The sequence below is a fragment of the Columba livia genome, chromosome 13, assembly GCF_036013475.1.
Source record: "Columba livia isolate bColLiv1 breed racing homer chromosome 13, bColLiv1.pat.W.v2, whole genome shotgun sequence".
NCBI classification, from domain to species: Eukaryota; Metazoa; Chordata; class Aves; order Columbiformes; family Columbidae; genus Columba; species Columba livia.
Genome location: NC_088614.1, coordinates 429590 through 457546, shown reverse-complemented (window position 1 = coordinate 457546; position 27957 = coordinate 429590). Strand labels below are relative to the sequence as shown.

General features: G+C 46.5%; 2 protein-coding genes across 7 annotated transcripts; one reads left to right on the top strand and one right to left on the bottom strand.

Moving 5' to 3' along the window:
• The first annotated feature begins 3506 nt into the window (after positions 1–3506).
• DNAJA2 (DnaJ heat shock protein family (Hsp40) member A2) lies at positions 3507–14163 on the top strand. The gene is made up of 9 exons (XM_065028562.1): positions 3507–3746; positions 6350–6409; positions 7351–7574; positions 8627–8707; positions 9027–9160; positions 10778–10974; positions 12556–12700; positions 12874–13001; positions 13392–14163. The coding sequence occupies exons 1-9, from the start codon at positions 3669–3671 to the stop codon at positions 13578–13580; spliced, it is 1236 nt and encodes a 411-aa protein (XP_064884634.1). The 5' UTR covers positions 3507–3668; the 3' UTR covers positions 13581–14163.
• LOC102096072 (borealin-2) lies at positions 10584–25538 on the bottom strand. 6 transcript variants are annotated; one of them, XM_065028564.1, is made up of 11 exons: positions 24934–25179; positions 24503–24631; positions 22982–23022; positions 22578–22638; positions 21907–21974; positions 21081–21148; positions 19763–19861; positions 18666–18840; positions 18353–18439; positions 16878–16927; positions 16641–16736 (listed from the first exon to the last, which is right to left on the bottom strand). In XM_065028564.1, exons 1-11 carry the CDS (start codon positions 25067–25069, stop codon positions 16709–16711), a joined length of 942 nt encoding a protein of 313 aa, XP_064884636.1. In that variant the 5' UTR covers positions 25070–25179; the 3' UTR covers positions 16641–16708. The 6 variants fall into 6 exon arrangements, with proteins under 6 accessions (XP_064884635.1, XP_064884638.1, XP_064884641.1 ...); XM_065028563.1 differs by lacking the exons at positions 16641–16736; positions 16878–16927 and adding an exon at positions 10584–14964 and having other exon boundaries at positions 18666–18798; positions 24934–25175; XM_065028566.1 differs by lacking the exons at positions 16641–16736; positions 16878–16927; positions 24934–25179 and adding exons at positions 14619–14964; positions 25401–25538.
• Positions 25539–27957: the final 2419 nt, after the last annotated feature.

Below are 27957 nucleotides of genomic sequence, written 5' to 3'. Positions count from 1 at the left end.
AAAGTAAAATGTAAAGTTTTATCCCAGAGGAGTTTTCATATTTATTGCATGGATTAGTTGTATAAGACACAAACCCAGCCTGTACTAACAGGGATGTTTTGGCAAGGGCAAGTACACAAATGTTGGTTCTGAACCACCTCCTTAGGCTGGGCTCAAGCTGACAGACCAAGCTCAATTACCAGCTGTTCTGCCCTCAGTCTGCAGGCTCAGCTTCTGGCTTGAGCTGACGGAATCCCAGAGTGTCAGGGGCTGGAAGGGCCCTGGAAAGCTCATCCAGTGCAATCCCCCCATGGAGCAGGAACACCCAGATGAGGTTACACAGGAAGGTGTCCAGGCGGGTTGGAATGTCTGCACAGAAGGAGACTCCACAACCCCCCTGGGCAGCCTGGGCCAGGCTCTGCCACCCTCACCCCCAACAAGTTTCTTCTCATCTTTCAGTGGAACCTCCTGTGTTCCAGTTTGCACCCATTGCCCCTTGTCCTGTCACTGGTTGTCACCAGAAGAGCCTGGCTCCATCCTCCTGACACTCCCCCTTTCCATACTGATCCCCAGGAATGAGTCCCCCCTCAGTCTCCTCTTGTCCAGCTCCAGAGCCCCAGCTCCCTCAGCCTTTCCTCACACGGGAGATGCTCCACTCCCTTCAGCATCTTGGTGGCTGCGCTGGACTCTCTCCAGCAGTTCCCTGTCCTGCTGGAACTGAGGGGCCACAACTGGACACAATATTCCAGGTGTGGTCTCCCCAGGGCAGAGCAGAGGGGCAGGAGAACCTCTCTGACCTACTGACCACCCCCTTCTAACCCACCCCAGGGACCATTGGTTTCCTGGCCACAAGGGCCCAGTGCTGGCTCATGGTCACCCTGCTGTCCCCAGGACCCCCTTTCCCCTACATTGCTCTCCAACAGGTCATTCCCCAACTTATACTCAGCTCATAGGACAGGTAAACCTGAGCTGAGTCCTACTCTTGCTGAACTTCATCCCTTCAGGCAGAGATATGAACAGCACCCCACTGGTTTGAGTTGGCTCACCTTCTCAAATCTTCAAATTACCTTTTTTAAAACACAAAGACATATATAAATGCTATGGTATTTTAAATACTACTTAAACCAGCCCTGCTAGATCTGCTTAACTCCTAAAATTGTAAGTCTGACTTGTAAGGCAAAGAAGTGCTTCTCTACACACTCTTAACTTTTTTTGCTATTTTTCTTCCTACCTGGCTGCCCACTAAAAAGAAAATCATGTATGACAAAAACAAACAGACAAAATAACCCTAAACCAACAAAGACAACCACCAAAACTCTAGAATCTGCAAGTGAGCACAATCCAAACCAGCCAAGGCAGGTACGCACGCCACATAGTTCTTGCCAAAATAAAAGATGAAGACAAGTAGTGCAAAACGCAAGTAAACCAAATTGTGAAGCCATATTGGCTTTAGCCACATACGTTAAACAACGCAGTTACCAAAGGCTGTACACACAGCCTTCAAAAATACCAAAGAAATATATCTCTCTTTATGACTTTTTTTTCTTTCTGCACATCTCGGAACCAGAGTAATAATTCCAGTCCACAGGACTGTCTTTTCAGTAGCTCTTCTGTGCCCTTCCGCTGTTTTTCTCCCTCCAAAACTAGTCTCCGTTTTCCTTTGAAGCTCTTGACTGCTGCCACACCTGCAACACCAGAGGCAGACATTGCCATCATCAGATTATGTGAGACTGAATAAAAGCAATGATGGAATTTAGGGTCCCAGAAACACCAGTCTAATGTAGGAGAAGAGACGCCACCAGCAGATTGCATTTCCCAAAACCACAAACTGAACATGAGTTCCCCTACAAGCAACAAGGGACAAAGCACCCAGATCTGGAATCTATTCAAATTTCTACCCCACAAATCCATACATTGCTTTAGAGAACCCCTTCTGCTCTCTCCTGTGCCAGGTCAGCTGCTCTCAGCAGAGTCCTCAGGGCTCAACCTTGTGCCCCCTTTCCCAGGATCCCCCAGAAGCCGGGGGGGGAGCTGCTCTGGATTCTGACCCATCCAGCACCAGCAGAGCCCAAGGGGGGGCTAATGGCCACACCTGAGAAGGAGCTGCTCTCCTGATCAGGCCTTAAGAGACAAACCTCTAATTTAAACACAACTGGGCTTTTTATTTGTGGCACCTAGTCAGGGCCCCGGTGTGCCACTTCAGGCTTAGCATAGCTAGTGCTTTTTCTGAGAGCCCAGAAGTGGAGCAAAACACAGAAATGGAACAGATGGATACCAGTGCTATTTTTAACTAACACAGCCACAGCGATAGGTTCCTGAGGAAAAACATGTTAGTGCTTGAGGCTGGGCAGCAGGCCAGAGAACTGTGGTCAATGGGGCAGAGTCCAGTTGAGGCCTCTGTCTAGTGGGGTCCCTCAGGGGGCAGTGCTGGGGCCGGTATTATTCAATATATTCATCAATTATTTGGATGAGGGAACAGAGTGTCTGTCAGGAGGTTTGCTGATGACACCAAGCTGGGAGGAGTGGTGACACTGGAAGCTGTGCTGCCATCAGAGACCTGGACAGGCTGGAGAGCTGGGCGGGGAGAAATTTAATGAAATAGAACAAGGGCAAGTGTAGAGTCTTGAATCTGGGCAGGAACAACCCCAGGTTCCAGTGTAAGTTGGGGAATGACCTATTAGAGAGCAGTGTAGGGGAAAGGGACCTGGGGGTCCTGGGGACAGCAGCGTGACCATGAGCCAGCACTGGGCCCTTGTGGCCAGGAAGCCAATGGTACCTGGGGTGGGTTAGAAGGGGGTGGTCAGTAGGTCAGAGAGGTTCTCCTGCCCCTCTGCTCTGCCCTGGGGAGACCACACCTGGAATCTTGTGTCCAGCTGTGGCCCCTCAGTTCCAGCAGGACAGGGAACTGCTGGAGAGAGTCCAGCGCAGCCACCAAGATGCTGGAGGGAGTGGAGCATCTCCCATGTGAGGAAAGGCTGAGGGAGCTGGGGCTCTGGAGCTGGACAAGAGGAGACTGAGGGGGGACTCATTCCTGGGGATCAATATGGAAAGGGGGAGTGTCAGGAGGATGGAGCCAGGCTCTTCTGGTGACAACCAGTGACAGGACAAGGGGCAATGGGTGCAAACTGGAACACAGGAGGTTCCACTGAAAGATGAGAAGCAACTTGTTGGGGTGAGGGTGGCAGAGCCTGGCCCAGGCTGCCCAGGGGGTTGTGGAGTCTCCTTCTGTGCAGACATTCCAACCCGCCTGGACACCTTCCTGTGTAACCTCATCTGGGTGTTCCTGCTCCATGGGGGGATTGCACTGCATGAGCTTTCCGAGTCCCTTCAACCCCTGACGTTCCTGTTCTACCCGAGCACTCTCCCCTCACCCCCGCTCTCTCCTCACAGCCTTTTCCCGCCTCCCGCGCGCTGCGGCGCGAGCCCTCAGTCCCGCCCCCCATTCCTCCCCTCCCCCGGCACGAGCGCCCCCTGCCGCGTCGCGCCGGAACTGGGTCAGCGGCCGAAGTGTGCCGAGGGGGCGGGGCCGCGCCGCCGAAGGGCGAAGAGGGCGGGCGGGCGGCTCCTGCGTCGCGGCGTGGTGACGTCTGGTGACGTGTGGCGTGTGCGCGTGACGTCGCGGGCGGCTTTCGTCCTGCTCCCGGTCTCGCCCTCGCTCGGCCCGTCCCGTCCCGCCGCCCTCCGCCGCCATGGCGAACGTGGCCGACACGAAGCTGTACGACATCCTGGGGGTGCCGCCCGGGGCCTCCGACAACGAGCTCAAAAAGGTGCGGGGGAGGGGCGGCGGCGGCCGGGAGAGCGGGCGGTGGGGGAGGGGGCGGCTTGCCCCGGGCCGGGTCCCGCGGGCCGGCTGAGGGGAGCGGGCGGTCCCGCCGGGGCAGCGGGGCTGAGGGGAGGCCCGGGGGGCGCGGCCCGGCCGGCCGGGCCTGCGGGGGAGGGCGCGGCGCCGGGAGCCGGCTGTGCCGCCCGGGTAGGCCGCTCCGCGGGGCCGGGCAGGGCCGCAGCGCCGCGGGGATCGAGCGCCGGGCCCGGCCGTGCTCCCGCGGCCCTGGCTGGCGCCCCGGGCCTCCGCTCGCCCCGGTCGCAGCCGGCAAAGGCCTTCGGGCTGCGGGACCCCGGCGAGGCCCGGCGGATCCGCCCCATTGTCCGCCCCACGTGCGGGCCGCGCTGCGGTTCCGCTTTGCCCGTGGATTCGGTCCCTGCTGGGGAGAGCTGAACAAAGAGGCGACGGGAGCGCTTGGAGCCGGGTCAGCAGTGGCACAGTTTGCTGCGGCTGTGTAATTCTGTGTTAACTTTTAGGAAAGGACTTAATGACCATGTACTCGTGCAGGGGGTAATTAAGCAGCCGGTTTGGGAGCAGCGAGCTGGGTGGTGCTGGGATCCCGCCTCGTTGTGCAGGGGGAGGCGATTGCGGTGTGGCGGTAGCGTTAGAGGCGGAGGGCGTGCGGGGAGGAGATAGGGCCGGGCACCAACGCCAGCCAGGACGATATGCGGGGGTTTTCTCTTACTGAATTCTCTCAAAGGTATCTGTGCACAGCCAGAGTGAAAATCTGACAGTAGTGTTCCCCTTGGGTAACCTGTGCTGCTCAATATTAATTGCTATAGATTAGACTTATGGAATGTAAACTTGCCAACTCCCTGCAACACCAAGAAGTTTGTCAAGGTTTTGTCGTCAGTTAAGTCACATGGGATGCCTTATTAATAAAGATATTTTAACTTATGTAACAGGAAAACAAATAGGTAATAGCGCAGTCAAAAGTAAATGAGAGAACAGGCTTTACGCCTTAAATTTACCTTTATTGAAGTTGTAATGTGGTGCCAGTGTAGACCTGGATTCTGGATCTGTTTCTGATTAAGCAAATACTTGTAGCTTCCTTGGCCATGGGTGGTCTTAAGAATTGCTCTGAACTGGAACGCTGTTATCAGCAGAGATATGAGAGCACGCTCATTTTAAAGATCACCACACAAGTTCCTTTTTCCTGATTAGATGATGTTACGCAGGTTTTCAGTTTAGTGCTCTATGGGTTGGCTTTGGGTTTTGGTTATTGTTGTTTGGGGTTTTTTTTCCCTGGGTTAGATGCCTTAAAAATATGTGGGGAAAATCCATTACTGTTACAGAATAGGTAGGTTTGTGGAAGATTATTCTTTGTTAATGACGGGCAATTTGTGCTATAAGACCTATGATTTTTGTTCTTTATGCTTACTGTGGTTTAGAGTATTTGGCTTGTAATATCAGTGTGCTATTTTTGTTTCATTAGTTCCTTATCAAACTTCATTTCTTGATTGCCAGCATGGAGTATTTCAAGATAATACGTGGAGTATTTCAGGATAAGTGAATTAACTGTGCAGATACAAAAAAAGAATCTGACTTGTTCCAGTACAAAATGGAAAGTTGTGATCTCTGTCAAGCTTTGTGTGTGAAGCTCTGTCAGCATTGCCGTTCTAAAGAGCTGGTTTAGATGCTTAATTCTACAGAAACAGAGCTTGTGAAAAATCCTCTCGAAGAACCAGTGTTTTAGTTGTTTGCAGTTGCTTCACTGAAGCTTTTTTATATGTATCATTAAAAAGAAAAGGAAAAGGACTGAATACCATGTAATTTATTAGTGTCTGTCCCCTGATTGCTACTGGGTGGTGTTGAGGTGGAGTGGGGCAAGCGTTGAGGTCTTTACTCTCATAAATGCAAATTGTAGCAAAACTCTCTGCTTGTCCTGTTGTTTGCTTTGATCCTCTATGAGCAAAACAGGTGAAATGCTGCTGTGGGAAAAGTGATGGTCCTGAGAGCCCAACTACTGGTCAAAAAAAAGCATTCTGAAACATCCTTTCTGGAGCGTTAGCTGTACTTCTTCCTCCTGCTGTTTCAGAACAGTGAAGTTGAATAAAAGCAATGACCTATACAGTTGTGCACATGTAACTCATATACTTAGTTCAAAGTGAGGAGAAATCTTCCATTGTTTATAGGTGAGGCCGAATAAAGTGATGATTTTAGGACTGACCGTCGGTTGGCGGTGGAGCTGAGGCAGCCAGTTTTTTTGTCCATGTGTCGCTGTGATTGAGGCGAAAGACAAATGGGCTGAAACTTAAATTGTTGTATTGTAGGTTTTGAGAGAGTTCTGTAAAGTAAGTGCTTTTAATGAGAGTCCAACGTGATTTTTCCTGTAAGATAATGAAAGTGAGCAGGAAAACTAGTTCTTGCTATTGTGTGCTCTAGTTGTGTTTAAATCCAAATGTGGTTAATTTATTGTATCACTTCAATTTATGAGTGATTTCGAAACACTTATGTTGTCACTCTGCTTTATTAGGGTTTTCTTTCTTTCTGAAGACACTACTGATTAATCGAAATTGAAACTAATTTTGTACCTCTTTCAACTAGGCATACAGAAAGCTGGCCAAGGAATACCATCCTGATAAGAATCCAAATGCAGGGGACAAAGTAAGACTTTTTTCTTTTTAACTCCTGTAGTTTGTTATAACAGTAGCATCTGAGGGACCAAACACAGGTGTTGGGGTGTTGCTGTTACAAGTTGCTCAAGAATAATAACTGTGAGAGGGAACCCTGTGTTGTCTGCTTCCCAATCTCAAAATCTACCAGTGTACCTCATGACAAAAATGCAGCAGTTGGCTGAGTCAAATTGGTTGAGAAGGTAACACTGAGGGAGAAGCGGCTTCTCTTCATCTGCTGGGATGATGTCAGCTGGCGTTGGCATCTACAGAGGGGTTTGAAAAAGATAGTCAGCTTTCCAAGTTTTTCCACTGTTGAAAAAAAAACATGTCCATGTGGAGGTTCTTGAAACTGCTGCAGCTTAAACCAGGTTACGTATGTGGGAAAGTTGAATTAGATTTGTTATGCTAATATAATTTTTAAAAAGTCAATTAAATTGACTCAGCTGGTTCTCTAACAGAAATGAAGTTCTAATGGTTGCTCAGAGGTGAGCAGAGATGACTATGAAAAGCTACTCATTTGTTTTGAGGACAAACACATTAATTTGCATTTTAGTAAGTTGCTTGGTTGTTAGCATCTTTTAAGTGTAACATGTAATTGGGGTTTTTTTGCCTCTTGGCTACTCCGATACTGCAGTTGGGAGTTTTCTTTGGATGGATTTTTTTTGTTGCTGTTTGTAAAAACACTGTCTTATGCTAGGCACAAGAAAGAACAAAGTCAATGAAGTTTTGCAATAAAATGTCATTTTATGGTAAGAGGTACCAGAACTAAGCCCAAGTCTGACTTTTAAGTCTCACGTATTAGAATGAGGATGGAAAACTGCTCTGTGTACCTTCTAAACTGGGTGTTAATGGCAGGCAAGCAACAGTAGTAAAAAGCTCCCTTGAAGTTCTAAATTATCATGCACTGTCTTGACTCTGTTCCTCTTCTAGTTCAAAGAAATAAGCTTTGCCTATGAAGTATTGTCAAATCCCGAGAAACGTGAATTATATGATAGATATGGAGAACAGGGCCTTCGAGAAGGTAGCGGTGGAAGCAGTGGAATGGACGATATTTTCTCCCATATCTTTGGTGGTGGATTGTTCAATTTCATGGGTGGGCAGAGTAGAAGTCGTAATGGCAGAAGAAGAGGAGAAGATATGATGCATCCACTCAAGTGAGTATCTTTATACTGCAGTTTGGACTTTGCAGCTTTCCTGACCACATTTGACTCATCGGCGTTCACAGCCTGATAGCAGCTGCTGAACGTGAACTGCACAGTCGCTGGGAATGTGTGTGTGTGTGGTGGGTTTGATCTTTGTGGTGGTTTGGGTTCGTGTTTTGTTCTGGTTTTAAGCTGAGCTTGACTGTCATGTCTGTGTTTTGTAGATCTCTGCTTACAGTCATGACTGGCTTTTTGCCTGCTGAGCAGGTCCTGTCTAAGTTCTTAAGTCAAGCTGCATCTTTCCTGTGGTTGGCAAATCCTGCTTAGTAAAGTCTGTTTACTTTTACATGCTTGCTTAGTTTAGTAGCTAGTATTGCATGCTGTGTTGTTAATTAGCTTTGGTTTTGTTGTTATTTCTGAACGCTGATGCCAGGCAACCTTTTGAGTTGAAATTTCTATCCACCAACAGACCCTTTTAGGAGAAATACTAAATGTGTTCATAAATGTCTATCAATATAGGGAGGTTATTGAAGTTTGTTAGTGTATTCAAGAGAAACATGAACAAATCTAAAGAATTAAGTGGCCTTGGGTACATGTTAACCCCTCCCCACTAAACTATCTCGTGTGGGAAGCCCAATATAGTAATAAGTGTTCTGTATTCTGATGTGTGCATGCTGGAAGTATTGTCAGGACTGTCTAGAGAGGTTTCTTTCTCACCTGCCTGGTAGAATTTAAAACAACCAACCAACCATGACTAGATAATAAAATGTAAAATGCTATATCAGCTTGTTTCCTATTGAGAAACACAAGCAACCCTATCTTGCTGCTTCTGATTAAATTACAGATTTTTTTTCGGAAACTATGTTCAGGATTACATGTGTATATTTATATGTATGGAATATTTTTAAATGACTTCTTGTGAAACCTGAAGTGGTGCTTTAAAATGTTATTTTATTAGCAGATTTAGTCTTTTTATGAAGACCTGTTTTTCTTTAATTTGTCCTAGGCAAGTATTTTAATTGCATGAGGAAAGTAAGTTGTTAAATGATAACTTTATTTTGTAGAGTCTCTCTAGAAGATCTGTATAATGGAAAGACAACTAAACTACAACTTAGCAAGAATGTCCTTTGTAGTGCATGTAATGGGTAAGTTTTATGTTTCTCAGTTCTCTGGTTGCTTTGTTGGCAAAAAGGTGTCACGAAGCGTCTCCTACATCAGATCTGTCAGTATTTGAGTGTCTGGAGCCTGCTCTCAGAATAGAAAATTGTTGAACTTGAGTGATACTGTTGATGGAACTGTAACTATTCAAGGGCTTTGTTTGGGGGGATGTGGGGAGGAGAGAACCTAATTATAATTGGCAGTGCAACTAGGCACGTTAACCTACTGATGCAGAGGGTTTTTTTTTTTTTGTTGTATGTTTCTGAAAAAACCTACTTTTCATGCAACTGGTGCTTTCTATTCCAGGCAGGGAGGGAAGGCTGGAGCCGTTCAGAAATGTAACGCTTGTCGGGGTAGAGGTGTCCGTATCATGATCCGACAGCTGGCTCCTGGCATGGTGCAGCAGATGCAGTCCGTGTGCTCCGACTGCAACGGAGAAGGTACGTCAGGATAACCCTGTCACTGCATCAGCCTCCTGCCGAAATCGCGGGAGGAGCTGACCTGGGACAGTTGTGCTCCCATCTTGTCAGTTGGGTCTTTGATGACAACATGGAGAAATTGTTTTACTCAGAACAGCAGCAACGCTTAGTGTTTAATGTGCTGAAAAGCGGTTTGGAAGCTTGAACAGTAAGGATTGATTGTTTTTAAAAAAACTTAGGTTTGGATATTACTTATTGCAATGACTTGTGTTAAAACCAAGATCTTGGCTTTTACTTTTAGGAGCTCTTTGTCTTTTTGCAGTCTCCTAATATCCAAGGACAGGTTTGGCTTAAAAATGGAAACCTCAAGTTGCATTTTTAACCTGATCAGATTAAGATACCTTTTGCTGAATTGGTTGTGTTTGGGGGAGCAAGTTCAGCACATGGTCTGTGCTTCATGCGATTCCTTTTTAGAGCTGCAGTTTGCAGAGTCATGTAACCTTGTGGATGTTACTGTTCACAGTGCTCTGAAATGTCGGAGTTGTATTTTGTGACTAGTCAAAACATTTAATAAGTGATGTTGTTTTGAACGTTTTGTTTTCACAGCTTACAAAACCTAACCTACACATTGAGTAGTTCCAAATGCATCATAATGTTACGTTTAGTTTCACACACAGTAGTTTACACTGGCAAGTTTAATGTCTTAAGCCAATTGCATCTGCTTGTGGCACTTAAGGAAGTATTGGAAATAAGTACTGAAATTGTACAGTGCATGTGGCCTAATATTTTGGTTACTCCGTACAAAGACAATAGCTTACCTGAAAAATAAAGATGAAATAGAGAATTTAAGCTGCTTTGGATAGTCATCCTTCAGTTTGCTGGAAAAAGTATTTGCCCTGCTACAGGTGACAGACAATGTGAAAAACTGTTCCGTTTCAGAATACAAAAGCGAAATCCCTTATGTGTGAAAAAATGCTTGATCCTTTTTGTGGAAGACCCTTGGCTGAAGCTGCGATTTGACCAGCTCCCTTCCCCTTGTTTTGTATGCAAGGCTCCAGTTTTACTAGCTGCGTTTCCACAGTACTTGGTGGCGATCAGTGACCAGAACCCATCATCTGTTCTTTGCTGCTGTTAACGGAAGTGGAACTAAGTTTCTGAACTTCACTGAAGTAGTTTAAAATTTGTACTCTGACTTTGAAGGGTTCGGTTTGGTTTTAGACCATCCTTTCTCTTATAGTTGCCATCTTTCAGCATGACAAGGAATGGAAAAGTAGGTGCTTTTGTTTTTGTAAGAGTAGTAAGTTGAGTGGCAAGGAGACTGGAATCAGGTTAAGACTTAAGGAAACCAGAAGCTATAGACAGAGCCTTATTTTGCCTTTCTTTAAAGCACACTGACTTTTCAAAATCCTTGATAAGACAGCTTGGAAGGTTACTTGTTTGTTTGTTTGTTTCCTTCCCCCTCTTCCAGCTGGGGTAGATTGAGCCTGGCTTTCCTCTTGGCAGCAATTCTTAAAGCAGCATCTCAATTACTAGTTGTGTTGTGTGTATTCCTCAGCATACTGTATTTATTTATTTATTTTAATTCAGATGGATGCGATTACAAGGATATCTCTGAACTCCAAATTTGTCTTTCTTTAGGTGAAGTAATTAATGAAAAAGACCGCTGTAAAAAATGTGAAGGGAAGAAGGTGATCAAAGAGGTAAAAATACTTGAAGTCCATGTAGACAAAGGCATGAAACATGGGCAAAGAATTACATTCAGTGGAGAAGCAGATCAGGCTCCCGGTGTGGAACCAGGTGATATTGTCCTCTTACTCCAAGAAAAGGAGAATGAGGTAATGCTTTTGAGTTTATATTTTAAACACCTTTTATCCTAGTCTTTCATATGGAAGTGATATAGATGGCTGTTCATTTTAAAGTAATTCATGCAGTTGCAGCTCTGGGAGAAATGGTGAATAGCTTTTAGTAGGTTGACAGCAAGTAACGTGGCTGCACCAGAAAAAACTTGGCGGGTCTGTAGCCAGAGGACGTGCAGATTCTGGTGCTTCGTGCTGCCGATCGATACAAAGCAGCTTTCCCAGGTCGGCTTGGGCTGGATGGGCAGAGTGGATGCAGGGAAGAGCCGTTCAGGGTGTTAACTGCAAGCTGCTTGTGACGCTGACAAAATTCTTCTGGCGTGGCAGGGAACTCCTATTAAAATGGCCAGATGGTGCTTTCTATCTCTGCTGCTGTGGTGGTGGAAATATAACTGTGAATGCTGGTGGTACTGATTCGTTTAACAAAACAAAGAACCACCATTATTTTACGTGAGTTTAAGGCTTCTGCTTACTGTATTCTGGAGTGTATACCTTGCACTTTTGAATTAAATATTGCAATTTATATTCTTTGTTAAAACTCCCTTAGGACAGAGTTTTGAATGCTGTTGTTTAGAAAAACCAAGTCTTACTCTGATGAAATAAGAAATAGTTTGTGTTGTACTCTGGAACAAATGTTAAATGGAATGGTGGGGGGAAGTTCTGCTCTGACACAAAGAATAGCACTGGGTACAAAATTAAATTTCAGTTATATGTTAAGGAGATAATGTTGGTCACCTGAAAATGAGGTACTGTGTAAGCTTTTCAAAGCTGCGTCAAGGACTGCTAATTTGTCAATTAGTTTTGCATAGCTCTTTACATACTCTTATCTTCTTTCTTCTGCAATACTGGTTGGAATAGAGCATTGCAGTTGATTTTTGACTATGATAAGGGAGAAACAGGCTGTAACAGAACAGTCGGATGTGCGTGACAGCTGCAAACTCCAGATGGTGGATGCCACTTCTGTCTTTGTCTTCTAATGAACTACATCTAGTTTTACAGTACCATTCTGAAAAATACCTTGTGTCCTAGTAAGTAAAACCAGACTGTGAAGCTTTTAGTGTTCTTAAAATTGCCCTTGAGGTGGGAGTCCTGGTTAAGCCAGGGCTCAAGCTGACATCTACTGACTAGAGTCCTGAGTGATACAGCTTGAAGATCACGAGTGACAGCTGTGGACTAAGCGATCGAAGCCCTGCGGTTGATCAGGTGGCCGAAGCAGCGGTGCAGGGTGACTGTTAAATGCAGGAAACAGAGCGGGGGGGTTTGTGCTCTGAACTGTCGGCAGGTTTGCTCATAGACCGCTTGTGTAGGTGCTGGCGGTGAGGCTGCTGGTTTAACTGGAACCTGGCAGCACAGCACAGAGCGTGGTGTCACTTACCTTAGGTGACACTTGGATCAGGCACAAACTTTCCAAGAATATTAAGCTATTCTAATTAACAGAATCAAGTTTGTATGAAGGCTGTTGCTCTGACATTGAATTTTAAGACTAAACAATAATGATGAGTCGTGTGGAGGTCGCATTATAGGACTAGATAACTACTAATTTGGGGTTTTTTTTTTAAGGTTTTCCAGCGGGATGGGAATGATTTGCATATGACACACAAGATCGGACTTGTTGAAGCACTGTGTGGATTTCAGTTCACATTTAAGCACCTTGATGGACGTCAAATTGTGGTTAAATATCCTCCTGGAAAAGTAATTGAACCAGGTAAGCTTGACTTGATAAGGATGACTTTTACTACACTTTTGTGATTCTTGAACACTCAATCTCTTTCTTGTTGTCCTGTTAAATGAACCTGGGCTAGAGAAATGAAGAGAACTGTGTAGAGAAAGATTTGTTCAGAAGTAGCACTCTCTAGCTTCCTTCTCTTTGAATTACAGGCTGTGTTCGCGTAGTTCGAGGTGAAGGAATGCCACAGTATCGCAATCCTTTTGAGAAGGGGGATCTTTACATTAAATTTGATGTTCAGTTTCCTGAAAATAACTGGATTAGCCCAGAAAAGCTTTCAGTAAGTATGCAGCGTGTGCGCGTTGTACCTTACGTGCGTGCTTTCAGTGCTTACATTTAGATGCAAGCACAATTGTTCTTATGTTGTCTGTGGGCAACATGTAACGTGAAAAGACCCGTCGGAATATGAATTTACGCATTCTGTGTTTGAGCTGTGCAGATGTGGGGCAGGAGGGAGAATCTTCCTGCTGCTGTGTGATAAGTTTTCAGAGTACAGCTGTATTTACTGATTGCACGTGGGGTCGGTGAGACATGGAGCTCTTGAAGTGGTGCAGGGTTCGCATCAGCGTAGACTTGTAAAGCAAACCTGCTCCGAGAGGGAGTCTTGGAGTTGTGGGAAACTCTTGAAGATGTAGGTGCAGTACTGAATGCGCTTCTTTTTTTGGGGCAGGAACTTGAAGATCTTCTCCCAGCTAGACCAGAATTTCCCAATGTAATTGGTGATGCCGAAGAGGTAGATCTTCAGGAATTTGATACCACTCGTGGTTCTGGTGGCGGCCAGAGGCGTGAAGCTTACAACGATAGTTCCGATGAAGAGAGCAGCCATCACGGACCTGGGGTACAGTGTGCCCACCAGTAAACGTTTGTCTAAAAAGTTGCACAAGGATTTTCTTTAAAATTTTGCCTGACTTGTTTTCAACAATCCAGCTGGATTGTATAAGTAATCCAGATGAACCAATGGACATCTATTGCTGTATGTGTAACTTTTAAATTGGTCTATAGTATCTACAGAGTGTAATTTAAACTAACCACAAGCTTACATCTTCATTTTGACTGTGTAGCAGAATAAAGCACTTGAAAGGAAGACGAGACTCCTTTTCACATGGGTTTTAAGTTTGTCCTCGTATCTGTGCTTGATTTTTACCAGTTTTGTGTAGATTTTAAGTTTCCTCTTTTAAATTCAAATTCTCCATTGTAAAGTTTGTGTACAACTTGTCCTGAGGCTTGGTATTTGGCTGCACCTGCATAAGCTGCTACAAGTAGAATAAAGAATTTCATAGCCTGTATCTATCATCTAGATGCATGGTAATTGGGCTTTGCACATAATGGGTTTAGAGCTGACTGGGAACAATGGAAGACTTAATTAGAAGTGGTTGTAAGTTTTTTCTACCATCTTGTGAACGGTTTCTGAAATTAAATAAAAGCAGTTGGTGTATAATATATCCCTTTTGCCTTGTAGCTCTTACTCGCCCAGTGCCTCTAACTGCTCTGTGTATGGAGGTGGTGTAGCTGGTGGCCGCTTTATCTACGGGGAGGCCGCAGGTGCTCTCAGACCAGGCTGCACTTAGATAATCCTGTGCCGCATGTATACGAGTCCTGTCTTGAAATGTGCTGTGGCTAAATGAGCGGGAGGAAGGCTGCAGCCACTTCCTTTTGCATGGAGAGAACATAACGATATCAGAGTTCACTCAAGGTCACAAAACCTTTTAAATGCAGCTGATTAAATCCCCAACTAACAGTGCCTTTCTCTCAGCCTTTAAATGCAGTTCGAAGCATGATCCAGCCTGACTAGTAGAGAAATGTTTCCAGTTTGAAAAAAGTCTCTGTAAAAATAAACATTATGGTTGATTTAACAAGAGATCAGTATCGTATGTGACAAAAAAAATGTAGAATCTGGAAGCATACTAAATGTAGATGGTTTTGTGACTTTTCCAGTAGTTGCACTTTGTTTTAACTATGGAGACACTGAGTTCCCCAGCTTCAGTTCTGTTCCTCTTGATGTAAAAATACCACAACAAAGCAAAACTGTGACCTCAAATAAGGATTAGGTGCAGTGAGTTGTTGAAGCACTTTGTTAAATGGGCTGCTGAGCTGCTTCTCCCCACTGAGGAGGTTGGAAGGTGCCTCTGCTTTCCTTCACAAATCTGTAGTGTGAGTTGTTTAATTATTGCTGAGACAGTTGTTGCTGCTTTCCCAGTGAGGCGTTTCAGTGTTGCTGAACGTCTTGTCCTAGACTCCGAAACCTGAAGCAAGAATAAATACTGTTTCACCTCTGTTTCAGCATTGACCTTTTATGCTGTGGCATTCTCAGCTGCTGGGCCTTGACTTTCGTTTAGGGAAACTTCAGGCTGCTTTTCCTGCAGCTGTGGTTACACACCGATCCTTTCTCATGCTTGTATTTCTCCTTATCCTGGAATGCCTGAACAATTAAAACACCTGTTTCTGCTTTTGAAGTAGTAGCTTTAGGGTTTACCTCCTTAGAAACCAGAGTGTGTCCTCTATAAACTTCTTACCTCCTTAATTTCAAATTCCTTTTCTCTGGGGGACAGAGGAAGGACGTGTGGTGAGGCGAAGGGGCAGAGGGAAGGTTGGTCAGTGGATGTAGCACGAGTTTGTCCTGTCTCAGTCCCGGGCTGGCGTTAATTTAGGCTCCTGACAGCATCTTCTAACGAGCAGTGACTTCAGTCACCTGCATTATCTGTAGTTCCCTTTACAAAGTAGTGTAGAAAAGTCACATAAACTCACACTGTGTACTGTCTTGGTCTCAATATTTAAGTTGCAAGCAATGCACTGTGACAATTACTAATGCTTGAGTAGTTTACTGATGAAATTTAATACTTCAACTGGGCCCGTGTGACTGTCCTATGAGTAATCAAATAAATGTGAGTGTTCTCAGTAATAAACAGCTGCAACTTAGGTACTTTGTTAGAGACGGTACTGTAAACAAATTAGTATCTCTCTATGCTGGGGGAGGAAGAAAATGCCACCACCAGAACTGCATTAAACCCATTTTTTAGTTGATACTTTTAAATATCTTTAATTTTGGCCTCAAGAAGCCAAAAGGAAAACAACTCAGGTGGTCCTGTTGAGCTCATTTTGTGCCACCTCTTCCTGCAGCCACAGTGACTAAAGCTGACTGCAGGTTGACTGTAGAAAGTCTAATCTGTCCTCCCACCTGTGTTTCGTTTCCCAGGGTGTTGCCAGCGCGTGGCTGTTGGTGACCGTGGTTTGGTGCTTGTTCGCAGGACGGGTGAGGCCAAGTTCTTTTGAAAAACAGGTTAGCAAAGAGGTCAGCAGTAACCAGTGGACGGTTACTGCTGCTTGAAGCCTCTCCTACCCAATCTAAAAGGAACACTGTGGATATAAGAAGAATTCCAGAGAGTTCCTCTCTCGGTGAAAAGTCCTAAGGATGACTTCAGTTGACTGAAGATCCTTGTGCTTCAGCACAGTGAACATCCGTGAGCTCACTGTTGTGTCAAGGCCCAGAAACACCTTCCCAGCTCTTAGTAGGAGCCTTTTAGTCACCAAAAAGCTGATCTCTGAATCACAGCTCAGAAAACACTCGAGATCAGGCTGGATCACACACGAGCAGCTCCTCCTGTGATGTTGTCACAATAACAACATAGGCCTGACTTACTGGAAAAGCTGCAGGCTTTGGTACTGCACTGCAACTTGAGCTACCTCAGTGAACAGGTAAACAATTCACGGTGAAATGTCCATTTAACTGCAATAACCAACAGCTAACACCCCATTGATGGAGCACACATATCAACTTCAGGGAAAATCGACACTAATTCAGGTTAAACTACTGAGTTACAGAACTATTCCTTTTTGTAAACATAATGTGTAATGTGTTTGAATGAGAGATTCGTTCCTGTATTTTCTGGTTACCAAGAGCACAGTTTTAATGCAGGTTTAATAGTGTTTTAACTTCACATTCTTTACCAGTTTTGTCTCCCATGCCTTGGAAAACTTTCCTTTTTTTCCTTATTTGAAACTTGTGACTTTTTTCTTCCTTAAATGCAACAAGGGTGGAAACAAACAGAAAAACAGGTGTCTTAGTTTAAAGGGCCGGAGTCTTTCCTACCACCCCTTGCTGCACTGAGAACACTTGAACTGAAACCACTGGCACAGTAAAAGCCAAGTGCATCCTCACCTTCTAAACATACCGGAGCAGCAGAGTGACCGCTGGACCAGCATCTTCACCTGGGAAAACAGGAGAAACCTTTCCTACGCGTTCCTCAAGAGTGCATGGGCACTACAAGACCGGGGTTGGCAGTGCAGGACTGCACAGGACCAGAGGCAAGTGCCGCTCTGTGCCAGTCACACATGCTGCCACACAACTCAAGTTCTGTGCCTTAAAATGCTATTTAAGAATTCAGCCTAATTCCAGAATTAGATTCAAGGAGAAAATTAAACATGAGTAGAAAACCAACACTACATTCTGCTCGGGACAGGCAGGGAAGAGGCATTCGAGAGCTCTTTGCTTGGGAATAGCTCTGAAGAAAAACAATATCAGGAGTTAAAACTTTACATGCAAGCTATTACTGTTCATTTTGCAGTGAACTGAGGTTGGGTGTTAACTAAGCCTTTCATTAACAAGTTGGAGAAGTGGATTTTCTGCTGCTTTTTGTATCCTTCATAGAGATAACAGGAATTTAATAATACACATCATACTGTAAGCTTTTACTGAAAAAAAAATTACTGGGTAGTATACAGCTTTATTAAAACACAGACATTCTCAAAACACTTCAGCGGCAGCAAGCAAGGGCTGTCACGAATACGCTGCAGTCACAAGACACTTCCATTAATTCATTTTAGCTGTTGCCTTTCCATACAGTACAGTCAGCTCGCTCTAAGGGGGAAAAAGTCGTTTTAGTTCAAGCTGCCCAACAGAACCGGGAAGAAGAAAGAGTCGCTATTTGTTCTAAAGGCAGCAGCGAGCAAGCGCTCGCACCGCTGCCCGCAGAGCCAGGCCACGTAACCAAACCAGCTTCCAGACCTTTAGCTTAACTCAGCTGCATTCAAGTCTACACACCTGCAAGACTAACTGATTAATATTTCTTCCATCTAGATAGATTTCTAGTGGTGCACGTTACTGCATCCCGAGGCCCAGGCACCCTCGTCCTCAGGGGAGTCGGGCACCATGTGCTACAGAGTTCTGTTCCACTTCATCCTGCCTCAGAACAATTATCTTCCCCAGCCAAAGGTCAGTTACCGTTCCATTGCGGCAGAGAAGGAACAGCAGTGTAGTTCTCACTCAGCAAGGGACACAATAGAGGTTACCAAGGAATCGAAACTCGGCTTCGTAAGCCGTGGTGGGCACACGACGGAGAGCAGCAGTTTGCTCACAGGGCAGCGCAGACACCAGCGCGGTCTGCGGGGACGGAGCTTCTGCCTCTCGTCCCTCGGGCAGTTACCAAACCGCACACGCTTGTTTGAGTCATTTGCTTTGCCAAGTTATCTGCGTGCAGCGGTTCTTCCCTCCAATTCACAACCACCAATTTAGGTTTCGCCTCCTAAGGGGTAAAGCACTGAGAATTTGTATTCGTGACAGTATCTCACCTGAAAACCTGAGACTAGGCCTCTGAATATCTATATGCAAGCCAACTTATTTATATGTGAGCTTACCACTAAGTTCTGAATACGCTGTATTGTGTCTTGTCTTAGCAGTTGCACATCAATATTATGGAGGTCTCCACCAGCCGTACAGAGTGTCTAAACATGAAAAGAAAGAGTTTTAGGATAAAAGTTATTCTGAAAGTCTTTATTTGCATGGCCAGCTTTCCTGAAAATCACATGCTTCCCTGCTACACAGCAAAACTGTATTCTTCCTTTTGTTTAGCAGCAACTTACTTAGGGCTAGCAAGAGCTATTCCTATCAGACTCTTCACAGTTTATCAATTACTTTAAGACTAAAATTAAAAAAGATTTGATAGCATACCTGTCCATCAGCCAGGGGAATGTTTACAAACGGAACAGTTTTATCCTGGGGTGCTGATTTACTCCTCAGTACCATGCCATGAACTCTGCCACGACCGGGTTCTGTTCTGCAGACACCGGGGTGTAATCCAGCACTGGAACACAACAGCGTCACCCTGAGCTTGACTCCCTTTGCTCTGCAGGAAGCCGCAAAGCACGAGTTGTCAAGCATTTGCAAGTAGCGGCAAACAGAAAGGCAGCGGTGTTAATTGTTTAGAGACAATCCAGCCCCAGCAGCATCTCCCAGCACCACGCGGTAACGAGTCATGACCATTAGTGCTGCGGTCACCTGTTATCCGGGGTTACGGGCCAGCCAGCGAGCTGAGGTCCGACCACACAGTGACGAGAACATCCACCCTCCCGTGGTTTTGGAGAAAGGAAACTTCACGCGCCAGGGTTTCAGATAAAAGGTGCGCTGTGTCTGTCTCCCGCAGATGGCGGTATCAAGAAACACCAGAGGTACAGGGCATGCCTTGCGGCCTGCCAAATTCCTGAGCTGCTTTCACAGTACAGTTGTTCTTATGCCACTTCAAAAAAAATGTAAGATTTGGGTATCTTCTGCATGGAAACAAGCCTCTGAAATGCACAGCAGGCCAAGGTGAGCTCAACCACTGGCTGGTTCTAGGATCCGGTTAAGTTACAAGTTCTCTAACCCCTCACTTCAGCTGATGACTCTGCCAAAGCCAAACTCAGGCTATCAGAATTAGTTTAAGCTGTAAACTACACCTTAAAAACAGCAGATAGGAGTAGAATTTATACTCCAAATCGGCACGGGGTGGGTTGGTTTGTGTTTGTTGGGGTGGGTTTTTTTGCCCTCTCCTCTTTGGTTTGGTTGTGGTATCAAATCCTTTACCTCCACAAGAACATTGGTGAACATCCCCACTGAAAGCGGGTGGTGTGACTGGCTCACATACCTGCTCCCAAATTTAGTGGCAGATCATTAGGATCTATTAAACCTAGGCTGATGATGATTGATAGCGTGACTGATATTAACGTAGATATATAGTGTCTTGGTATTTGACAAAAGTATTTATTAAGAACAAGGTGAAAAACCCTTACCTTTTAGATACCTTTGCCATGGTTTTGAAATTTGTGGCGCCACAATTGGAAGCAAGAGACTTCATGGTGTCAGTCGTAGCTGTGGAAGAGAGACCAGACCTAAAGAGAACAAAGGAAAAACAAAGGGGTTGTTGGTTTTGTTGGATGTTTTGGTTTTGTTTCTTGATTTTATTGTATTTCGTTCTCATCTAGCGCAGTTTCCGCAAGGATGGAGAGAGACGGCTGGGCAATCAGAGCTTGCTGGAGCGGCCAGGACAGATCTCGTCCAAGTCCCTGTGCAGACAAGGCGACGGGAAAGGGTGGATTCTGCTCGCAGAGAAGAGGGCCCTGCGACACCTGAGCTGAGCACTGAGCAGCATCCACGGCTTTCTGTCTGAGCGCGCAGAAAGCTTCTTGGGAAGTTTCTCTTTCAGCAGGAATTAATTGTTCTAGATTACTTCTCAGGATATTTGTTCTGAATCCAGAGAACAACATTTTTCCAGTTTTGGATTTTTGCTCAGAAATCCTGATGACCGAAGTTTCTCTCACTCTTATCTCCCTTTTCCCACGCACACTTTGGAGATACAAGAGCACGTGGGTTTGGCCCAGTGATAGTGCACTTGAATAAAAACAACCTTCAAAGACTGAGGAGTTCGACTTTCCCAGGCAAATCAACCTTCCCTAGTTTGATTTTGTTGAGCCAAAACTTCTATAATCCCAATTCAAGGAAATAATTAAACCTGGCTAAGATTTTACATGTTTCTTTTAGGCACATTAAACACTGATACATTATTTAAACTGCATTTCTCTGGAGAGAGCTGCAGAGTATCAGAGGAAGCGCCAGGGGGTATGAGTTCACACATGGAACCGCAGGGGTAGCGGGAGCTTCTCAAAACCCAGATATCCGCCAGTTCTTTAATTCATTAGATCTTACGGTGAGACTTGAACATGATCCGTTGTGACTGTAAGTCGCTCTCAGGTGTTTTTGCCACTGCACATTTTCCTGCTAATGACACCGCCCTTTCGGCTACATATGAAGGCAAAGGATTACAGAACAATGTATTGCTCCTAACAGAAGAAAGATGCTTCCCTGCCGCACTCCCCTGCACCCAGCGCGGTTTGGAAATCCGTCCCGGTTCCACGGGTTCGGAACTGAGCACCGCGCACGGCGGGAGCCGCACCAGCAGCCCGGGGCTGCGCTGTGCCCGGGACCCCACGGCATCAAGCTGGGTACGAACTCATCCGTGGCCTCAGATCTCAGCTGCTTTAGCAGAAAAGAGCTTTATTCAGCATCCACAAGCTCAGGCGAGTTAAATAAGCTCTCAAAGGCCAGTCTTACCTAGAAAGAGGGGTCGTTTTGCCACTGAAACCAGAGGCCAATGAAACCAACGACTTCGTTTTGGAAACCTGCAAATGGATATGAAGACTGCAGTTAAAGAAGTGGCATTTTAAGGCAAGATGATAGTTATTACCGGAGAACAATAGTGAAAGGATTCTGTTGAAAAACATGAGCTCAGCCCCATAGTGCTGCCTTTTATATAGTTCTGCATATACATAAAATGGCAAATACACATTCCAAAACAAGAGTTTCATAACGCTAAAATGTATTTGTTCATACTGAAGGTCTGTACAAACAACCACCTTTCTAATATACGCCCTTCCAACTTGTAAACCCTTATAATTGATGCCTGTAGCTCTGCACATAATCTGTGTTCTCATCTCGCTCCGTGCCACAGCGTCACGCTGAGCCGGTACCCGCCAATACAGCTGCGCCGCTGGGTTCAGACACGGGGCGGACAAGAATGCACAAGTCATTCAAACCTGGAAAAGCACGTTTTAAACCTTACAGAGCATTTTCTTTTAAAAAAATAAAAGCTTCATCAAAAAGTGGTTCCTAAAACCATCAAGACTTTTGGCAAGTCAGAAGAGAATGACTACACCGGTATCTGCAAGTCTGCACGAATGAGTTACCACAAGTGCACATACCATATTCCTTTATGAAGTTAGTTTACTACACAGTTTTTAGCCTTGATTAATTTGAAATATATTGAATTTAACCCAACTGATTTTGCAAACAAACAGCAGGTCTGGTCGTGGATCCCCCAGAGCTCAGAGCAGCTCAGAACTGATTAAATCCTTATGCTGCTCATTCAGAATAAACTTACTTTTTTAGACATTTTCTTTGCAGGCGTATGCTTGGCATCTTCATATTGAACAATTGTAGTTACCTTAACTAGAAAGACATTAGAAAGACAAGGAAAAAATGTCATGAAGAGCACAAAACATCACTTCCAACCCATCTCCCCAGGCAGTGCTGTGTCGGTTCTGCTGCCTGATGGGCCCGGGACCGAGTCCAGAGCCAACGACGTGTTTGTCACAGACCCGGTGACACACAGGGCAGGAAAAGACACGAGAGAACCCCACAAAACAGGATCGCATCTCTGTGGCAGTGTCCCTCTTGTTGCATATTCTGGAGAGAAATGGTATTGTCCTTACAAACCTCAGTGGGCAGGAGGTCAAAGGGAACCTATGAGAAAACGGGGGTGACTTTCCAGCCTCTCCTGCCACACCGTAAAGCACCAACAAGTCATTTATAGCTGTCTTTTGTCACCACTTTCAGTGATAAATCCAAAGGGCAGGAACTCCTGTGTTTTAAACACCTCAACAGCAGCACAGCTCATGATCCTCCACAGCGAATGCTGGGGGACCTGTATGTTATACACTTTTCCCTCTTATATCCCTCCAGCTTAACATTCAGTTTAAAATTACTCAATTCAAACCAATTAAATAAAAACAGAAATTAAACCCCAGGCTATATATGAATGGGCTGACTTGCCTTTTCTGCTGTTGGTCCTCACCAGTTTTGGATTGGGTATGTCTTCCAGAGAGCAGTCAGCCTGCAAGAAACATTCACCCGACACGGGAAAGTCAACTGATTTTGCCCAGTAAATGCATATTATCCCACAGAAGACAGTGGCCTAAAAGGTCATTTAAAAACTGACCGAAGCGGGACTGGCTCAACACTAGTTTATTTTTCCTGAAACATCTGGACTTGTGCCTGCAGATGACCCTAAAGCTTTAAGTACTGCCCACAACCGCACCATGGCTGTCTGTCCAGCCTTTTCGTATCATCTTCTATTTAAACAGACAGCCAAACCAAATCACTTGTCTGAACTGTTTACAGCAGGGAGATGAATTCTGTTCTGTAAGATGTGATAAAACTTGAAAACACACACTTACCACCACAGCAGCAAGAGCCACTTCCTCCCCTCCTTCCAGACCTGTAACTCAAGAAGGTTTAACTTGTTTATATAGTATTACTTGCATAATTATTATCTGCAGGTTCTTATCCTGTGGACTATGAAGCTGAACAAGTAATTCAGGATTGAACAAGATTCAAGTCTTGTAGGACAGTCACTCCTACAAAACAACAATTAAAATCTTCGGCCGTTTCAGCATGTTTAAACTTTGCAAGGATACTAAGCGTAGTCACACAGAATATAACCCAAATTCAAAGGAGAAAAAACCCCATACATTGCTCTGCTGAAAGTAAATGCTTTTGGGCAGAAGCTTTCAAGACAGACATGGAAATGCAGATGCAGCAAAGGCTTACAGCAAACTCAAGTTCTTCAAGAGTCTTAGGATTGGTCTTTGGGCAGCCCCTGCAATTTCCAGCTGAAAGGCAGACTCCAAAAACATCAGTTCTCACCAGAATATTCATCCAACACTGACCACATCCCACTGCTTAAACTGCTGCATAAATGCGAGGCTAAAACCAAACTGGTTCACTCATCGTCACAGGTAAATGACTAGATGAGGAAGGCTCACAGAGTGTCAGGGGTTGGAAGGGCCCTGGAAAGCTCATGCAGTGCAATCCCCCCATGGAGCAGGAACACCCAGATGAGGTTACACAGGAAGGTGTCCAGGCGGGTTGGAATGTCTGCACAGAAGGAGACTCCACAACCCCCCTGGGCAGCCTGGGCCAGGCTCTGCCACCCTCACCCCAACAAGTTGCTTCTCACCTTTCAGTGGAACCTCCTGTGTTCCAGTTTGCACCCATTGCCCCTTGTCCTGTCACTGGTTGTCACTGAGAAGAGCCTGGCTCCATCCTCCTGACACTCCCCCTTTCCATATTGATCCCCAGGAATGAGTCCCCCCTCAGTCTCCTCTTGTCCAGCTCCAGAGCCCCAGCTCCCTCAGCCTTTCCTCACACGGGAGATGCTCCACTCCCTTCAGCATCCTCATGGCACAGTGGGATGTGCCATTGGCCGATAACAGAAAACCGGTGAACTCGGTGCCGCCCATGAGCGTTGCCCATGTGTGCTGAGCACAGTGAGCGGGCGAGGGTGCAGAGTGCAGGAACTGAGCACTGACAGCACTGTAGAGCTGGCAGTGTGTGCAGCCTGGAACCTTCCCTTGTGTGTGCTCCTCAGTCATCTGAAGAGACAAGGAATCATGACAAGGCTGGAGTTTTGTGTGCATAAAAACTTAAGCACTTTCTGTCTGTTCATTCCACCGCCAGAGATTTTGTGTTCTGTTAATGTGAAGTCTTTTACTACAGACTGCCCAGGGAGGTTGTGGAGTCTCCTTCTGTGCAGACATTCCAACCCGCCTGGACACCTTCCTGTGTAACCTCATCTGGGTGTTCCTGCTCCATGGGGGGATTGCACTGGATGAGCTTTCCAGGGCCCTTCAACCCCTGACAGTCTGGATTCCGTGAGCTGACGCGCGTCCCTCGCAGGTCCCACCACACTCACTCACTCAGGAAATCTCTCCTTCTCATGTTCCTGATGGCAACCGGCATCTTCAGCAGCTCCACTGCAAACGCCTTCTCAGCGGTTTGCAAGAGCGAGCTGAGCTCCTCCTTCATCTCCTGGATGTGTTCCTTGGCTTTAAAACAAAACAGGCTTTCATTGCCACACGCGTTATGCATTTTCAGGTACAAGCGCTGCTGGAGCCGATTAATAAAAATGAAGCAAACGTGCCACCCGCAGCAACCGCCCCGGGGGCCGCAGGTGAAAGGCTACTCAGGCCGCCGCGGGCGGGGGACAGGAGACGCGGGGCGGGCAGGGCCAGAGGCGGCAGCTGCACCGAGGGGAGCGCGGCGACCCGAGGCCCCGTGCGCTACCCCCGGTCCGGCCGGTGCCGCCCCCGCCCGCCCGGAGCGCAGGTCGGCCCCTGCCCTGCCCTACCCTGCTGGTCGAAGTCTCTGAGGAAGAGCGCGAAGCGCTGCTCCTTCTTCTCCCGGCACACGGTCTCGCGCTCCGGCCCCAGTCCCGAGTCGCTGCTGCGCCGCTTGCCCACGGCCTTGCGCACGGACACGGCCATGGCTGCCGGCCCGCGGGACACCCGCCCGGCCCGCGGGGCTTTTGTACGAGCGGGGGCTTCTCCCGCCCCTCTGCCCGCCCCCGGGCCCGCCGGACACACCCGCGGGGCGGCCCCGGCCCGGGAGCGGCTGCGGAGCGCGGGGATCGCGGAGCGCGGGGATCGCGGAGCGCGGGGATCGCGGAGCGCGGGGATCGCGGAGCGCGGGGATCGCGGAGCGCGGGGATCGCGGAGCGCGGGGATCGCGGAGCGCGGGGATCGCGGAGCGCGGGGATCGCGGAGCGCGGGGATCGCGGGTGCCCGTCCCGCGGTGCTCGGGGCCGCGCAGACCCACCGGGGCCGGTGTCCACGCCCGCGCTGTCCCGGCGGCGCAGCGCTAATTGTGTTTGTTAATTGGTGGGGAGCGGGGCCAGGGCCGGGCCGGGCCAGCCCGGGCGGTGCTGGAAACCTCCGCTGGTCAGAGCCAACCGTTGTTTTGAGCTATTTCACCGCTGCTCAGCGTGCAGAACGCGCCTCCAAGCTGGCGAAGTGAGTAACCTGCCGTGCCTGGGGCAAATGATGACGGGTTGTGTACATCTCAGGTGAAGAGAGTATATAATAAACGTGTAACGATGTGGGACGTTAGAAAGGCGCGACGACATCAGTATTGAACACATAAAACCATTCAAAGCCGTACCTTTAAAAGCAGAATTCCTTGCAGAAACTTACCATCCTACATGCATCCAACTAGAAAATTACAGCAGAGGTATATCACAGGTTTTGCACAAATGGCCAAACCGCTATTCCTCACTGACCAAGGAACTGTGCAAAGGGGAATTCAGAAACGTGTGAAAGCACCCGTGGTTTTTGCACAGTGCAGGTAGTGATGTTGCAAACTAAGTGAGGTTTTTCTGTATCACACGTGCCTGGCTCGGTGTCCTCGTCTCCTGCTCCAGATGGGACAGCCCGTGTCACTCAGAAAAAGCTGTGAAAAATCTGACAATTCATTATATAACTATTTTTGTATCAAACCACGTTCTCATTTGTTAAACAACCAACCTACTCCCCAAATCCCAGGTAGATGTTTCTGCTCCAGAAAACACTCAAATACCTGACACAAAGAAGAGCGTAGCCTGCTTTTGCTTTTTAGCAGTGCGGACATGCACGTGTGTCCGGGGAAGAACAACTAGCTTCCCTTTCCATGAATTTCATTTTCTTCTGAATTACCAAAGAGCACTAAACTCATTCTGAGGTGTCACTGCAAAAGGACAAGATCGTGGTGCTCTGCAAGTTTAATCTCATCCAAGCCTTGTAAGAAGTTTTTTGAAAAGGAAACAGCTGCGAGTACCAAACAAACCCCTCGGCAAAGCTTTGGGGCCACGGCCGATGAGCCTGAAGCACTGATGGATCCTCTCTGTGAGGAATGAAGTCTGGCTTGCTCAGCTCCTGCTCACAGCGCCTTGCCGCAAACATACAATTGACCAGGAGCACAAAACATGTCTAAGACCATCTCTAGGTAGCCCTGCATTGGTGGGGAATAGCTTTGTGGTTCAAAGTTTGACAAATTTCAAGTCCATAAATTGGAGTGATGCAGAAATGAATGATCTGGTCCACGGATCAAAGTAAATCCCAGTTTGAACACGGAGTTGAATGCCCCACAATCCAGCAAGGGTTGCTTCGGTGACACAGGAAATTGAGAACTATCACTTTTTTTTAACATGGCTTTATTATTTGGAAGTCTCATACATCTGAAGTACCATTGTAAGGAGCACCTGTAGGAAAATCAACCCCAGAAGCATGCATTTGAAAGCAAGGATTGTCTGTTATTAATGAAAGATTTCAGACACGTGGAAAATAAGCCTCTTTTCTTAGCTTTACAGGATTGTTCCACAAAAATGCACATGAACCTTATCACAGTACCTACAGATATTGTGGATGGACAATAGAAATCACCGCCCTTCCATATGACATACATCGAGAACAAATTGTTATCCCTTACAATGCCAGAAACATAAAAGGCACCAGAACAGAATGTTTAGAAAACACTCAGTTTATACTGTTAGATTTTGATGTAAAAGTCTAAGAATTGCTGTCCCAACTTCAAACAAAAAAAAACCTTTCACACCTGTAAATTATAATCAGAAACTTGTAAATCTTTAATTTTTTTTCCAGAAGTATCAGGTGCAAGTGCAAGGCAAATATAAAATCTGTCGACTTACTAGATTACAAATACCACCCCATGAAAAAGCTGTAGTTACAAAAATATAAAAAAATACTCTAACTGCCGTTGTTGGATCTCAGCTTCAACCTACAGGGCATTGCGAGTCCAGAGCCAGGGCTGATTTGGACACATTCCTAGAATAGGAAAGTGCTGTTTGTCTTGGTTTTACATCAATATTCCGACCTCTTCCTACGGTTTTGCCTCCTGGGTTTGCTTATCAGTGCGTATGAAGAATGCCAGGCGGGGAGTGCTAACAGCCAAAAGGTTGTGTTACTGGATGGTAGCAATGTCAGCGTTCTCAGCCTGCTGGACCCTGAGAAGCCCATTTCTCCAAAGATCCACGCACCGTTATTTTCCTGTGAGCCCCTTTGTGCCGCAGCCACTTTCACTCCAGACCCGTGCGCGCTGGCGGGTGGTGCAGAAGCGCTCGGTTCTTCTCCCAGCCTTCAGCGACGGAGCTGTGACAAGTGCAGCAGCTGCGAACGCTGTGTCACAGATGGGTCGCTGCTGTTGCAAGGACAGTTATTGGCAATGTCTTGTCTTCCACGTGCCATAGGTTGGCACGTGCTTTATATAAACCACACGGTGATCCTCTGGCCCTTGGCTTTAGCAACCTGGATCAGCACAGGATGTTGAACCAGCTACAGAGGCAGCCTAATGACGTGCTGGTAGGCGTTAAAATGAGTTTACT

Coding starts and splice junctions, on each gene's coding strand:
- DNAJA2 (XM_065028562.1), top strand. CDS start 3,669: ATGGCGAACGTGGCCGACACGAAGCTGTACGACATCCTGGGGGTGCCG. Junction 3,747..6,349: donor CCGACAACGAGCTCAAAAAG/GTGCGGGGGAGG, acceptor TCTTTCAACTAG/GCATACAGAAAGCTGGCCAA. Junction 8,708..9,026: donor CTTTGTAGTGCATGTAATGG/GTAAGTTTTATG, acceptor TTTCTATTCCAG/GCAGGGAGGGAAGGCTGGAG.
- LOC102096072 (XM_065028569.1), bottom strand. CDS start 25,069: ATGGCCGTGTCCGTGCGCAAGGCCGTGGGCAAGCGGCGCAGCAGCGAC. Junction 23,023..24,502: donor GAGAAGGAGAGATTTCCTGA/GTGAGTGAGTGT, acceptor CTTGAGTTACAG/GTCTGGAAGGAGGGGAGGAA. Junction 14,965..18,352: donor AGCGTATTCAGAACTTAGTG/GTAAGCTCACAT, acceptor TTCTTGCTTCAG/GTTTCGGAGTCTAGGACAAG.